Source organism: Ambystoma mexicanum, chromosome 2p, assembly GCF_040938575.1.
Source record: "Ambystoma mexicanum isolate Mex_15411 chromosome 2p, UKY_AmexF1_1, whole genome shotgun sequence".
Taxonomy (NCBI): domain Eukaryota; kingdom Metazoa; phylum Chordata; class Amphibia; order Caudata; family Ambystomatidae; genus Ambystoma; species Ambystoma mexicanum.
This window is the reverse complement of record NC_090923.1, coordinates 1415116162-1415131379: the sequence shown is the minus strand read 5'-3', so window position 1 is coordinate 1415131379 and position 15218 is coordinate 1415116162. Positions and strand designations below refer to the sequence as shown.

Sequence of the window (15218 nt, the reverse complement as noted above, 5' to 3'; positions counted from 1 at the left end):
CACTGTGCTTAGAGAGGCATCAGCTTCACCTCACTGATGATCCCCAACAAGGGTGAAACACTTGTATGGGGTTGCTGGTGGTACTCTCGTTCAGGTTGGAATTGCCATTGCATTTCAGTGCTGGACTGCCCCTTGGCAGGACAAAGACTGATGTGCAAATGGATATTTCCCATCTGTGAAAGGCACAGTGAGTAAAAGCAGTGGCTGCGAACTCTCAAGTGGTTAATAACCACTGAACAGGTTATCAGGCCTTGTTCTGTCGAGAGAGGGGCGCCCGCTACCTTTGCAAACTAAATTTCAAGGAACCTGGGATTGGTAACCCTAGGTTTCCTGGGGGCAACCAGACGTGGTCTCCCTCTCACTGTGCTTAGAGAGGCATCAGCTTCACCTCACTGATGATCCCCAACAAGGGTGAAACACGTGTATGGGGTTGCTGGTGGTACTCTCGTTCAGGTTGGAATTGCCATTGCATTTCGGTGCTGGACTGCCCCTTGGCAGGACAAAGACTGATGTGCAAATGGATATTTCCCATCTGTGGAAGGCACAGTGAGTAAAAGCAGTGGCTGCGAACTCTCAAGTGGTTAATAACCACTGAACAGGTTATCAGGCCTTGTTCTGTCGAGAGAGGGGCGCCCGCTACCTTTGCAAACTAAATTTCAAGGAACCTGGGATTGGTAACCCTAGGTTTCCTGGGGGCAACCAGACGTGGTCTCCCTCTCACTGTGCTTAGAGAGGCATCAACTTCACCTCACTGATGATCCCCAACAAGGGTGAAACACGTGTATGGGGTTGCTGGTGGTACTCTCGTTCAGGTTGGAATTGCCATTGCATTTCGGTGCTGGACTGCCCCTTGGCAGGACAAAGACTGATGTGCAAATGGATATTTCCCATCTGTGAAAGGCACAGTGAGTAAAAGCAGTGGCTGCGAACTTTCAAGTGGTTAATAACCACTGAACAGGTTATCAGGCCTTGTTCTGTCGAGAGAGGGGCGCCCGCTACCTTTGCAAACTAAATTTCAAGGAACCTGGGATTGGTAACCCTAGGTTTCCTGGGGGCAACCAGACGTGGTCTCCCTCTCACTGTGCTTAGAGAGGCATCAGCTTCACCTCACTGATGATCCCCAACAAGGGTGAAACACGTGTATGGGGTTGCTGGTGGTACTCTCGTTCAGGTTGGAATTGCCATTGCATTTCGGTGCTGGACTGCCCCTTGGCAGGACAAAGACTGATGTGCAAATGGATATTTCCCATCTGTGAAAGGCACAGTGAGTAAAAGCAGTGGCTGCGAACTCTCAAGTGGTTAATAACCACTGAACAGGTTATCAGGCCTTGTTCTGTCGAGAGAGGGGCGCCCGCTACCTTTGCAAACTAAATTTCAAGGAACCTGGGATTGGTAACCCTACGTTTCCTGGGGGCAACCAGACGTGGTCTCCCTCTCACTGTGCTTAGAGAGGCATCAGCTTCACCTCACTGATGATCCCCAACAAGGGTGAAACACGTGTATGGGGTTGCTGGTGGTACTCTCGTTCAGGTTGGAATTGCCATTGCATTTCGGTGCTGGACTGCCCCTTGGCAGGACAAAGACTGATGTGCAAATGGTTATTTCCCATCTGTGAAAGGCACAGTGAGTAAAAGCAGTGGCTGTGAACTCTCAAGTGGTTAATAACCACTGAACAGGTTATCAGGCCTTGTTCTGTCGAGAGAGGGGCGCCCGCTACCTTTGCAAACTAAATTTCAAGGAACCTGGGATTGGTAACCTTAGGTTTCCTGGGGGCAACCAGACGTGGTCTCTCTCTCACTGTGCTTAGAGAGGCATCATCTTCACCTCACTGATGATCCCCAACAAGGGTGAAACACGTGTATGGGGTTGCTGGTGGTACTCTCGTTCAGGTTGGAATTGCCATTGCATTTCGGTGCTGGACTGCCCCTTGGCAGGACAAAGACTGATGTGCAAATGGATATTTCCCATCTGTGAAAGGCACAGTGAGTAAAAGCAGTGGCTGCGAACTCTCAAGTGGTTAATAAGCACTGAACAGGTTATCAGGCCTTGTTCTGTCGAGAGAGGGGCGCCCGCTACCTTTGCAAACTAAATTTCAAGGAACCTGGGATTGGTAACCCTAGGTTTCCTGGGGGCAACCAGACGTGGTCTCCCTCTCACTGTGCTTAGAGAGGCATCAGCTTCACCTCACTGATGATCCCCAACAAGGGTGAAACACGTGTATGGGGTTGCTGATGGTACTCTCGTTCAGGTTGGAATTGCCATTGCATTTCAGTGCTGGACTGCCCCTTGGCAGGACAAAGACTGATGTGCAAATGGATATTTCCCATCTGTGAAAGGCACAGTGAGTAAAAGCAGTGGCTGCGAACTCTCAAGTGGTTAATAACCACTGAACAGGTTATCAGGCCTTGTTCTGTCGAGAGAGGGGCGCCCGCTACCTTTGCAAACTAAATTTCAAGGAACCTGGGATTGGTAACCCTAGGTTTCCTGGGGGCAACCAGACGTGGTCTCCCTCTCACTGTGCTTAGAGAGGCATCAGCTTCACCTCACTGATGATCCCCAACAAGGGTGAAACACGAGTATGGGGTTGCTGGTGGTACTCTCGTTCAGGTTGGAATTGCCATTGCATTTCGGTGCTGGACTGCCCCTTGGCAGGACAAAGACTGATGTGCAAATGGATATTTCCCATCTATGGAAGGCACAGTGAGTAAAAGCAGTGGCTGCGAACTCTCAAGTGGTTAATAACCACTGAACAGGTTATCAGGCCTTGTTCTGTCGAGAGAGGGGCGCCCGCTACCTTTGCAAACTAAATTTCAAGGAACCTGGGATTGGTAACCCTAGGTTTCCTGGGGGCAACCAGACGTGGTCTCCCTCTCACTGTGCTTAGAGAGGCATCAACTTCACCTCACTGATGATCCCCAACAAGGGTGAAACACGTGTATGGGGTTGCTGGTGGTACTCTCGTTCAGGTTGGAATTGCCATTGCATTTCGGTGCTGGACTGCCCCTTGGCAGGACAAAGACTGATGTGCAAATGGATATTTCCCATCTGTGAAAGGCACAGTGAGTAAAAGCAGTGGCTGCGAACTTTAAAGTGGTTAATAACCACTGAACAGGTTATCAGGCCTTGTTCTGTCGAGAGAGGGGCGCCCGCTACCTTTGCAAACTAAATTTCAAGGAACCTGGGATTGGTAACCCTAGGTTTCCTGGGGGCAACCAGACGTGGTCTCCCTCTCACTGTGCTTAGAGAGGCATCAGCTTCACCTCACTGATGATCCCCAACAAGGGTGAAACACGTGTATGGGGTTGCTGGTGGTACTCTCGTTCAGGTTGGAATTGCCATTGCATTTCGGTGCTGGACTGCCCCTTGGCAGGACAAAGACTGATGTGCAAATGGATATTTCCCATCTGTGAAAGGCACAGTGAGTAAAAGCAGTGGCTGCGAACTCTCAAGTGGTTAATAACCACTGAACAGGTTATCAGGCCTTGTTCTGTCGAGAGAGGGGCGCCCGCTACCTTTGCAAACTAAATTTCAAGGAACCTGGGATTGGTAACCCTACGTTTCCTGGGGGCAACCAGACGTGGTCTCCCTCTCACTGTGCTTAGAGAGACATCAGCTTCACCTCACTGATGATCCCCAACAAGGGTGAAACACGTGTATGGGGTTGCTGGTGGTACTCTCGTTCAGGTTGGAATTGCCATTGCATTTCGGTGCTGGACTGCCCCTTGGCAGGACAAAGACTGATGTGCAAATGGATATTTCCCATCTGTGAAAGGCACAGTGAGTAAAAGCAGTGGCTGCGAACTCTCAAGTGGTTAATAACCACTGAACAGGTTATCAGGCCTTGTTCTGTCGAGAGAGGGGCGCCCGCTACCTTTGCAAACTAAACTTCAAGGAAACTGGGATTGGTAACCCTAGGTTTCCTGGGGGCAACCAGACGTGATCGCCCTCTCACTGTGCTTAGAGAGGCATCAGCTTCACCTCACTGATGATCCCCAACAAGGGTGAAACAAGTGTATGGGGTTGCTGGTGGTACTCTCGTTCAGGTTGGAATTGCCATTGCATTTCGGTGCTGGACTGCCCCTTGGCAGGACAAAGACTGATGTGCAAATGGATATTTCCCATCTGTGAAAGGCACAGTGAGTAAAAGCAGTGGCTGCGAACTCTCAAGTGGTTAATAACCACTGAACAGGTTATCAGGCCTTGTTCTGTCGAGAGAGGGGCGCCCGCTACCTTTGCAAACTAAATTTCAAGGAACCTGGGATTTGTAACCCTAGGTTTCCTGGGGGCAACCAGACGTGGTCTCCCTCTCACTGTGCTTAGAGAGGCATCAGCTTCACCTCACTGATGATCCCCAACAAGGGTGAAACACGTGTATGGGGTTGCTGGTGGTACTCTCGTTCAGGTTGGAATTGCCATTGCATTTCGGTGCTGGACTGCCCCTTGGCAGGACAAAGACTGATGTGCAAATGGATATTTCCCATCTGTGAAAGGCACAGTGAGTAAAAGCAGTGGCTGCGAACTCTCAAGTGGTTAATAACCACTGAACAGGTTATCAGGCCTTGTTCTGTCGAGAGAGGGGCGCCCGCTACCTTTACAAACTAAATTTCAAGGAACCTGGGATTGGTAACCCTAGGTTTCCTGGGGGCAACCAGACATGGTCTCCCTCTCACTGTGCTTAGAGAGGCATCAGCTTCGCCTCACTGATGATCCCCAACAAGGGTGAAACATGTGTATGGGGTTGCTGGTGGTACTCTCGTTCAGGTTGGAATTGCCATTGCATTTCGGTGCTGGACTGCCCCTTGGCAGGACAAAGACTGATGTGCAAATGGATATTTCCCATCTGTGAAAGGCACAGTGAGTAAAAGCAGTGGCTGCGAACTCTCATGTGGTTAATAACCACTGAACAGGTTATCAGGCCTTGTTCTGTCGAGAGAGGGGCGCCCGCTACCTTTGCAAACTAAATTTCAAGGAACCTGGGATTGGTAACCCTAGGTTTCCTGGGGGCAACCAGACGTGGTCTCCCTCTCACTGTGCTTAGAGAGGCATCAGCTTCACCTCACTGATGATCCCCAACAAGGGTGAAACACGTGTATGGGGTTGCTGGTGGTACTCTCGTTCAGGTTGGAATTGACATTGCATTTCGGTGCTGGACTGCCCCTTGGCAGGACAAAGACTGATGTGCAAATGGATATTTCCCATCTGTGAAAGGCACAGTGAGTAAAAGCAGTGGCTGCGATCTCTCAAGTGGTTAATAACCACTGAACAGGTTATCAGGCCTTGTTCTGTCGAGAGAGGGGCGCCCGCTACCTTTGCAAACTAAATTTCAAGGAACCTGGGATTGGTAACCCTAGGTTTCCTGGGGGCAACCAGACGTGGTCTCCCTCTCACTGTGCTTAGAGAGGCATCAGCTTCACCTCACTGATGATCCCCAACAAGGGTGAAACACGTGTATGGGGTTGCTGGTGGTACTCTCGTTCAGGTTGGAATTGCCATTGCATTTCGGTGCTGGACTGCCCCTTGGCAGGACAAAGACTGATGTGCAAATGGATATTTCCCATCTGTGAAAGGCACAGTGAGTAAAAGCAGTGGCTGCGAACTCTCAAGTGGTTAATAACCACTGAACAGGTTATCAGGCCTTGTTCTGTCGAGAGAGGGGCGCCCGCTACCTTTGCAAACTAAATTTCAAGGAACCTGGGATTTGTAACCCTAGGTTTCCTGGGGGCAACCAGACGTGGTCTCCCTCTCACTGTGCTTAGAGAGACATCAGCTTCACCTCACTGATGATCCCCAACAAGGGTGAAACACGTGTATGGGGTTGCTGGTGGTACTCTCGTTCAGGTTGGAATTGCCATTGCATTTCGGTGCTGGACTGCCCCTTGGCAGGACAAAGACTGATGTGCAAATGGATATTTCCCATCTGTGAAAGGCACAGTGAGTAAAAGCAGTGGCTGCGAACTCTCAAGTGGTTAATAACCACTGAACAGGTTATCAGGCCTTGTTCTGTCGAGAGAGGGGCGCCCGCTACCTTTACAAACTAAATTTCAAGGAACCTGGGATTGGTAACCCTAGGTTTCCTGGGGGCAACCAGACATGGTCTCCCTCTCACTGTGCTTAGAGAGGCATCAGCTTCGCCTCACTGATGATCCCCAACAAGGGTGAAACATGTGTATGGGGTTGCTGGTGGTACTCTCGTTCAGGTTGGAATTGCCATTGCATTTCGGTGCTGGACTGCCCCTTGGCAGGACAAAGACTGATGTGCAAATGGATATTTCCCATCTGTGAAAGGCACAGTGAGTAAAAGCAGTGGCTGCGATCTCTCAAGTGGTTAATAACCACTGAACAGGTTATCAGGCCTTGTTCTGTCGAGAGAGGGGCGCCCGCTACCTTTGCAAACTAAATTTCAAGGAACCTGGGATTGGTAACCCTAGGTTTCCTGGGGGCAACCAGACGTGGTCTCCCTCTCACTGTGCTTAGAGAGGCATCAGCTTCACCTCACTGATGATCCCCAACAAGGGTGAAACACGTGTATGGGGTTGCTGGTGGTACTCTCGTTCAGGTTGGAATTGACATTGCATTTCGGTGCTGGACTGCCCCTTGGCAGGACAAAGACTGATGTGCAAATGGATATTTCCCATCTGTGAAAGGCACAGTGAGTAAAAGCAGTGGCTGCGATCTCTCAAGTGGTTAATAACCACTGAACAGGTTATCAGGCCTTGTTCTGTCGAGAGAGGGGCGCCCGCTACCTTTGCAAACTAAATTTCAAGGAACCTGGGATTGGTAACCCTAGGTTTCCTGGGGGCAACCAGACGTGGTCTCCCTCTCACTGTGCTTAGAGAGGCATCAGCTTCACCTCACTGATGATCCCCAACAAGGGTGAAACACGTGTATGGGGTTGCTGGTGGTACTCTCGTTCAGGTTGGAATTGCCATTGCATTTCGGTGCTGGACTGCCCCTTGGCAGGACAAAGACTGATGTGCAAATGGATATTTCCCATCTGTGAAAGGCACAGTGAGTAAAAGCAGTGGCTGCGAACTCTCAAGTGGTTAATAACCACTGAACAGGTTATCAGGCCTTGTTCTGTCGAGAGAGGGGCGCCCGCTACCTTTGCAAACTAAATTTCAAGGAACCTGGGATTTGTAACCCTAGGTTTCCTGGGGGCAACCAGACGTGGTCTCCCTCTCACTGTGCTTAGAGAGGCATCAGCTTCACCTCACTGATGATCCCCAACAAGGGTGAAACACGTGTATGGGGTTGCTGGTGGTACTCTCGTTCAGGTTGGAATTGACATTGCATTTCGGTGCTGGACTGCCCCTTGGCAGGACAAAGACTGATGTGCAAATGGATATTTCCCATCTGTGAAAGGCACAGTGAGTAAAAGCAGTGGCTGCGATCTCTCAAGTGGTTAATAACCACTGAACAGGTTATCAGGCCTTGTTCTGTCGAGAGAGGGGCGCCCGCTACCTTTGCAAACTAAATTTCAAGGAACCTGGGATTGGTAACCCTAGGTTTCCTGGGGGCAACCAGACGTGGTCTCCCTCTCACTGTGCTTAGAGAGGCATCAGCTTCACCTCACTGATGATCCCCAACAAGGGTGAAACACGTGTATGGGGTTGCTGGTGGCACTTCCGTTCAGGTTGGAATTGCCATTGCATTTCGGTGCTGGACTGCCCCTTGGCAGGACAAAGACTGATGTGCAAATGGATATTTCCCATCTGTGAAAGGCACAGTGAGTAAAAGCAGTGGCTGCGAACTCTCATGTGGTTAACAACCACTGAACAGGTTATCAGGCCTTGTTCTGTCGAGAGAGGGGCGCCCGCTACCTTTGCAAACAAAAGAAAATATACTAAATCAAATCCTACGCTTGGCAACAGGAGTGTGCCAAGTTGGCAGGATAAATAGGAGAAGCATAAAGAGTGTGTTCTTGTGAACTGCCTATTGACATTTGTTTAAGCAAGTACAGGCCCGTTAGGCCCCAAAAGGAGAGACATATTCTAAAAAGGAATCAAGAGGAAAGGATTTCGATCCTAACAATGGAGTTCTACAGTTTTGAACATTTCTTAATTTTTGCCCATTGGGATTACCAGAGAGTCTGGGAACATTTCTGTTGTTCTGATCTACAAAGAACACTTTTCTTAGGAGGATATCATCCTTGCACACTTGGGTTAACTTGTTAGTGTTAGGGACAGAAGTAGGCATTTTGAGGCACGATGGGGACAGATTTGATAACTTGGACATTCTGACAATGTCCTTAGTTTTATTGGAGGCATGGAAACCCCCTCTTAGTTTTACGGACACAGAGGCATTTTTCCAACTCTTTTTCATATAATAAGGGTTTCTGCCCAAAAAATGCCACCATCGTGTCCAAGCCCTACCTCTGCACCCTCACAATAGATATGTGTATATTACATGGTCTGTGGTAGCGACCCTGTAGTTATGGTTAAGTTGCACTTCCCATAGGAAGAGCCGTTTTGGGGGGCTTATAACTTTGGCGCCCTCCTACAAATTTGCACAAAACTTATTTTGCAAAGTTTAGTGAAGTTTCATAAAAGCAGGGAAGGTTTTAGGGGGGTACCGACACTTTTAAAATCCAGATAGACACGAATGGAAAAATATTTTGCTTGCAGCTACAGCCCAAACTGCTGGACGGATATGCAGCAAACCTGCATGAGGAACATCAGCAAGGACCTGAAAGCATGCGTTTGCAAATCTGTCTGTGTTTTATAAAGTTAAGGTCTACATATAAAGCACTTTTAGAGTATGTGTAGAACGTTTTCAATGCAGTATGCCTAGACTAGATCAAGACCTCTGCTTAAAATTCTTACTGTCACTGAACAAAAACAACCGGCCGGATATGTGATGCCATCATTGATGTCATTGATTATGCCATTTGTGATGTAATTGATTATGCCATTTGTGATGTCATCTTTGATCTCCTGGGTGTTAGTCTTAGCAGTGCACGGCGGTGGCACGAGTTACGGTTTCATAGCTTACCATAACCAACAAATTTCTTGGATTTTTCGATTTTACCTTGCAACAATAATGTCCCTTTAACAATGTTTTTTAAATAGATGTCATAGGTTTCTATTAGTGCAACTTAACCAAAGCATCCCTTTAACAAAGTTTTTTCAGTGAATATATATTTATATATTTGATCATTGTATTTAAGTTGTGTTGTATGTAGTTTTATGGATCTTATCAGAAATGGACCATATATAAATATATCAAACACCAGCAAAGTTATGGTGGGTTTAAAAAGGCTTGAAAAGAAAAATCACACATGCCACAGCGCCACCCAGTAACAATCACTGGAAGTTCACCTCCAGTACAGAGCCACATCAGCAAGCTATTTTGGGTATGCAAATTAGCTCAAATGCAAGCCCTTTGCTCCAGAAAATTGTCAGTGCCGTTCACGGGCATCCAACTGACAATTCACCAGCCCCACCAACTTCTCTAAGGCAATGACTCATTGCTAGACTCACTCCAACCCATCCCCATCATGCCCAAAAAATACCCCGGGCCTAACCTTCCCAGACACTTTTCAGGTCCTCAGTCTCAAGTCAAAGCCTACCCTTCTGTCATGACTGTAATGTACCACAATCCCAATATGCAGGGACGTCATTTCACCAAAATGCCTGGGGTAGTGGAAGTGACATAACACGACCCATGACCTCTGATGACATCACAGGAAGTGATGTCATTTGACCTCACTCCGAAGTGTAATCGCGGGAAGTGATGGAACATGACCTTTCACCCCTTGATAAAACAGGAAGTGGCATCACATAGCATTATTCCTAAGTACACTATGAAAAATATGGTTACGATATCACTATAATGTGATATACATTTCTTACAAGAATGGATCGCCATATGTGTCGTTAAAATCAGTGTGTATAGGCCCATATTACCAAATGATTGTGAATGCAAGCAGACGTCCATGTCCAAATGATAATGATGTGTGATTATAGCACTTAAGCTTAAACGCTTTATATAGAAAAAATATACATACAATATTACCCAACCTGTGTTGGTACTCATTTATCGACCTCAGAAGGATGAAAGGCTGAGTTGAGGTGTTTAAGAACAGACTAAATCAATGACTCACCCCCTGAAGTGTGCTTGAAATAAACCTTTAATGAGTCTGGCAATTATTGTATAGAATTCCAGAAAGACACATTATTTGGTATTCCTATTCTTTCTTATTTAGGGTCACTGCGGAAAGTGTTAGACTTGTGCAACCCCTGTTCTTTTTTTTTCTTTTTTTAAGATACCAGAACAAGAAAGCCATCCACTTCAGAAGCAAAGAGCCACATGGGGCTGGTCACAGCCCAGGAGCTTCCACAAAAAATGTAAAAAAAAATGTGTAACTTTTTTTTTAGGGGTAGCAAGGGAGACCTCAGGGGTCGCATTTACGACCCCTGGCGACCCCTAAATGACGTCCCTGCCAATATGGCATTTGACGCAGACTTACGAAACTGGACTCCAAGAATCAAAGTCCTAATGCATGTCTGGTTGTGCATCCCGGCTTTTGACCTTCTGGAGGTCCAAGCCCTGTATGTGGATGTTTGTGCCACCACTGATCTTGCAAAGGGACCACCGGCCTAACACACCGAGTTTCAACTGGACTGCACCTACTATGACTGACACTATCCCATCACCTCCTGGCTTTCTGAGAACACTCTAAAAGGGTGGGCTGCGTTTTCCCCCCTTTTGTATTCTGTCTTCCTCTACTTTTTAGTTCCACTGACCCCTACCCTACTTAACACAATGAACAATTCAGCCCTTGAAGACTGTAATGAGTGGGGTAAATCACCATCTAATGCATGCCTCTCTGAGCAACACTTGAAATCAGGTATAAAGGCAGGCACAGATAAAGAAAAAAGGATTTCCAGGAGGGGCTATTAAGCTGTAATTGCAGGTACTGGGTTATTGAGGAAACCTCCTGATTTTTTAACAGGGCAGTCTGCTTTGGAAATGATCATTTTCCTAACATTTGGAATCGACAATCACAAAATATCCACCTTCCTCTTTCCTGTTCCTGTCTTTTCTCCTCAGGTTTCTCTCTCTCTCACACACACACACCTGCTTTCACTCTCTTTCTCTCAGGGGTGTCATGCTAGCTCTCTAGCGTCCTTTACATCTCACTAATTTGTAAAGACCTACGGGCTCTATAGAGGCACCCACCTGCCTGGTATTCTGTTAATTTCCCAGTAGGCCAGAGAGCCTCACTGTAAACAGCAATTCTGTTCCTGGATGGCTAACATGTCTGGGACCAAGTTTGCTTAATTACATGGTGGTGTTTTTTCTTCACACACTTCTGAACTCTTTGGCATTATTCTCAAACAAGTGCCTGACCAAATTAATTCCCCACAGGCACAAGCCCTCCAGTACCTGCTGCAACCCCTCCCCTCGTTAGTCCCCTCTCAACGTCCCCTCGAATCGTACATACGTGTTCTTCCTTGCTGCGTACAGACGCCATTTTGTGGGCATGCTGCTGTTTAGGGTTGCTGTTGAAGTCATTCACAATGGAGTCCACGGTTTTCTTCTGCAGCTCCGAGAGTCCAAATGGGCCACCTTCTCCGCTTGTGACCGCTAGCATGGCTAGCCAGAGGGCTAGGAACAGTTTCTCCATCTTTGCTGCCCATATACAATGGCTGCAAATCTGGATGACTGTCTTTTTAACTGTGTCTTTTTTAGATAAGTTACACATTAACCTTTGGAATCCCTTGGGATCAAAATCATTGGAGCAAACAAGACTGTTTTGAAATAGAGATCCCCCTCAGGCAAACACAGGCACTTTTTAGGCCTGCTGCCAAAGACTACTCTTCTGTATCCCAGGCACAAATATGAACACAACATAGTGGCTACAGCCTGTTTTTTTTCTAGACTTTTCGCATTGACGCAATTTACAAGCATTTCACCCAAGTGAGATTGTTAATTTAGACATTATGATCCAGGTAAAGACCATTACATAGGTTTCGTGATTTATGGATTTGTCTTCTTTAAAATATATATATATATATATATATATATATATATATATATATATATATATATATATATATATATATATTCAACGTGCCGTCACTAAAGCAAAAAGATATGCCACCCAGCTGCAGAATGACAGTGCCCCTTTGCACGCATGTCTCGCACATATAGTAAAATACAACTGCGATCAACTCTACTCAGCGAGTGATGACTGCACACCTCTGCCGTTTCTGACAATAAACAGCGACAATGTTCGCCCAACCGCCGAGATGATAACTGCAAGGTATAAGGTTCCAATGGTAACCGTTAGCTGATGGAGTGAGCTATGCATTTACGTGGCCAGGAGCAGCGCGAGCACAATTCATTTCCCGATTAGCATCAGCTGAGGTGGAGGGAGACCTAGGAGACATGTTGAAGGCCATTCTGTGGCCTCTGTAGAAGTGATGGCCGCATTCATACTAGCAACATCAGTCCATAATGGTACACTCCAGGAGCAGGACCATGCCATATGCATCAAGTCGGCCTCGAGTTGCTTGTATTTGGGGCAGGCCACAGATGCTGCAGGATCGAATTTCTTTACCTTCAGAAGTGTATGTGTTTGGTGTAGAACGCGATATTGTAGTGCTCAGTGTTTGTAGTTAAGAGAGATTAACCCACTAACCCAATGCTCACATTTCTGCATACCTAACTCACCTGAAAATCCACACAACCATTTTCTCGCTCAGCAAACCGCACGCACTTCACCACACCGCAACAACAAGCAAACAACACATAAACCGCACCAACAGCACACATGGTCTCGCATCGGTCAGATACTCACACCAAAGCTTAGCGTACAGTGAAAACCGAACTGAAGCTGCCAACAGCACACCACTTCTCTCATTCTCCTACTCCCTCTTCACCGACTAACCCAACCCGCCTTCTTGTTTGCAGATCCGCCTAAGGACCAATTCCATTGGTGACGGTGCACGGTATAAATACCTTTAACATTAAGATGAACATTAACCATGTTTGCCAACATATCTTGTCCCAATTCTCCTCTTCAGCTGTGCTACTTAGCGCCAGTTCCCACCCTGTTTTGGGTAATGTGTTGTCAATGTTTAGGGGGGACATGGCCAACCCATACAGTGAGGTGATAGGCTTGAATCTGGTACCTGCCATCTTTAAGTATCTCATAATGGGGCTACATATAGGCTCCTCTGGAATACAGGGGTATTTAGCCTTCAGTTCCTCCTTTCATGCATGCGCAAAAGTAGTGTATCAGTCATAGAGGTGAACATATGTTCAAGGAATTTATCTAAGGTACCCTCCCCCGCATAGCTCACGCTTTATGCCTTTATCTTCAATCAACAGGATCTCCGCTGTGTTGTCTAATGAGAGTAGTGGCGCATGTGATGGAGACGGGTGGCATTTCCTATGCAGCTTCATGGGCGCCCATCTTGTGTTTTCAATGGGGTCTAGTTATGTGCACCGCTAATGGTAGGAACAGTCTCCAGGGCATGTGGCAAAGTGAGAATTGTGTATTGTTTAATAGGTTGAGGTGTTGGAGGAGGTTGGTACCAGTGGATATAGACCCAGGTGTTTACCTCGTTGTTAGGGACATTTAGCCTTCCCCTCTGATAAGGTACTGTCATTGGGCCTCATTACGACCCTGGCGCTAAGTGAAAAACGATGGCGGTAAATGGTTACCGCCATCGTTTTCCGCCAGGTCCGATCATGACCCGTGACCGTTAACTACGATGCCATTAGCGGCATCGTAGTTAACGCTGGCGCTAACTGCGCCAAGGGTGCGCGCACGCGACCGGCCACACCGTACTTAACGCCATGGCGGAAAGGTACGCAAATGCCGACCCAAGCGGACATGCACCTAACGCCATCACCCAGCCCGTTAAGTACCTTACCGCCATGGTGCAAATAACGCCATCGCGAACCAACCGTAAAGGGCCATGTTAAGTGAATGCAGCTGCCACAGGTGCACAGAAACAGCACAGGTGAAGGCAATACAGACTCAGGGAAGCACAAAAAGAGCACACCCCACCCCTACCCACACCCAGTCACACTCCACAATGATGCCAATACGACTAGCAATGTTGGGGCTGGAGGACCTGATAGCAATGCATGTGCTACAACAACAACAACAACAAGCAGCACAGAGGAGACGCAGGAGGAGAAGGAGGGCAAGGCAGGCCCAGCAAGCCCCACCAGCACAGCCAGTGCCACCACGCAGGCAGCCCCCAATCCCACGCATCAGAGCCAATCCATTCAACCTCACTGCTGAGCAGATCCACACCCTGTACCGTTTGGACCGGGACACCATCACCGCCATCGTAGACATGACACACAACGACATCGTCAGCATGATAGAAAGTCCAACCGCCATCCCCCCCCCCCTACTGAAGGTAGTGTCTGTACTCCACTTCCTGGCCACAGGCACCTACCAGCACACAGTGGGGCACCTGCATGGCATTTCACACACATTATTCTCACGAACACTCATCCAAGTGCTCGATGCCCTCCTCAAGCACACAGACGACCACATCTCATTACCACGGACTGCCCAGGAGATTGCAAACACCAAAGTGGGTTTCCATGCACTAGCCGGCATACCCGGTTGCATTGGTGCCATCGACTGCACCCATGTGGAATTGGTGGTTCCACGTGCCATGGAGGTACCTTACCGCAACCGGAAACAGTTCCACTCAATCAACGTGCAAATGGTCTGTGACTCCAACAAGATCATCACACATTGTTGTGCCCGATTCCCCGGATCAACCCATGATTCAATGGTCCTGAGGAACTCCACAATACCACGCTACATGGAGCGACATGCAGGCCCAAGATCCTGGCTACTCGGTGAGTCCAATGTCATGGAAGTGGGCAGGTGAATGACGTACCGATGCATACTCCACCTGGCAGAAAGGGGGGGGGGATGATGCATACTCCACCTGGCAGAAAGGGGGGGGATGATGCATACTCCACCTGGCAGAAAGGGGGGGGGGTGATGCATACTCCACCTGGCAGAAAGGGGGGGGGATGATGCATACTCCACCTGGCAGAAAGGGGGGGGGGATGATGCATACTCCACCTGGCAGAAAGGGGGGGGGGTGATGCATACTCCACCTGGCAGAAAGCAGGGGGGTGATGCATACTCCACCTGGCTGTGAGTAACACAGAGAACGGAGACAGCGGATGGGCACTCACAATGCACACAACCCCTCTGCATACATTGGGTG

At 48.1% G+C, this 15218-nt stretch overlaps 1 protein-coding gene across 1 annotated transcript in view; it reads right to left on the bottom strand.

Moving 5' to 3' along the window:
* Positions 1-11668, bottom strand: part of LOC138566063 (retinoic acid receptor responder protein 2-like) — a 94674-nt gene extending 83006 nt beyond the window's left edge. The window contains exon 1 of the mRNA XM_069643097.1: positions 11447-11668. Coding sequence (XP_069499198.1) covers positions 11447-11629 — 183 coding nt within the window. The 5' untranslated portion in view covers positions 11630-11668. The remainder of the gene's footprint in view (positions 1-11446) is intronic.
* Positions 11669-15218: the final 3550 nt, after the last annotated feature.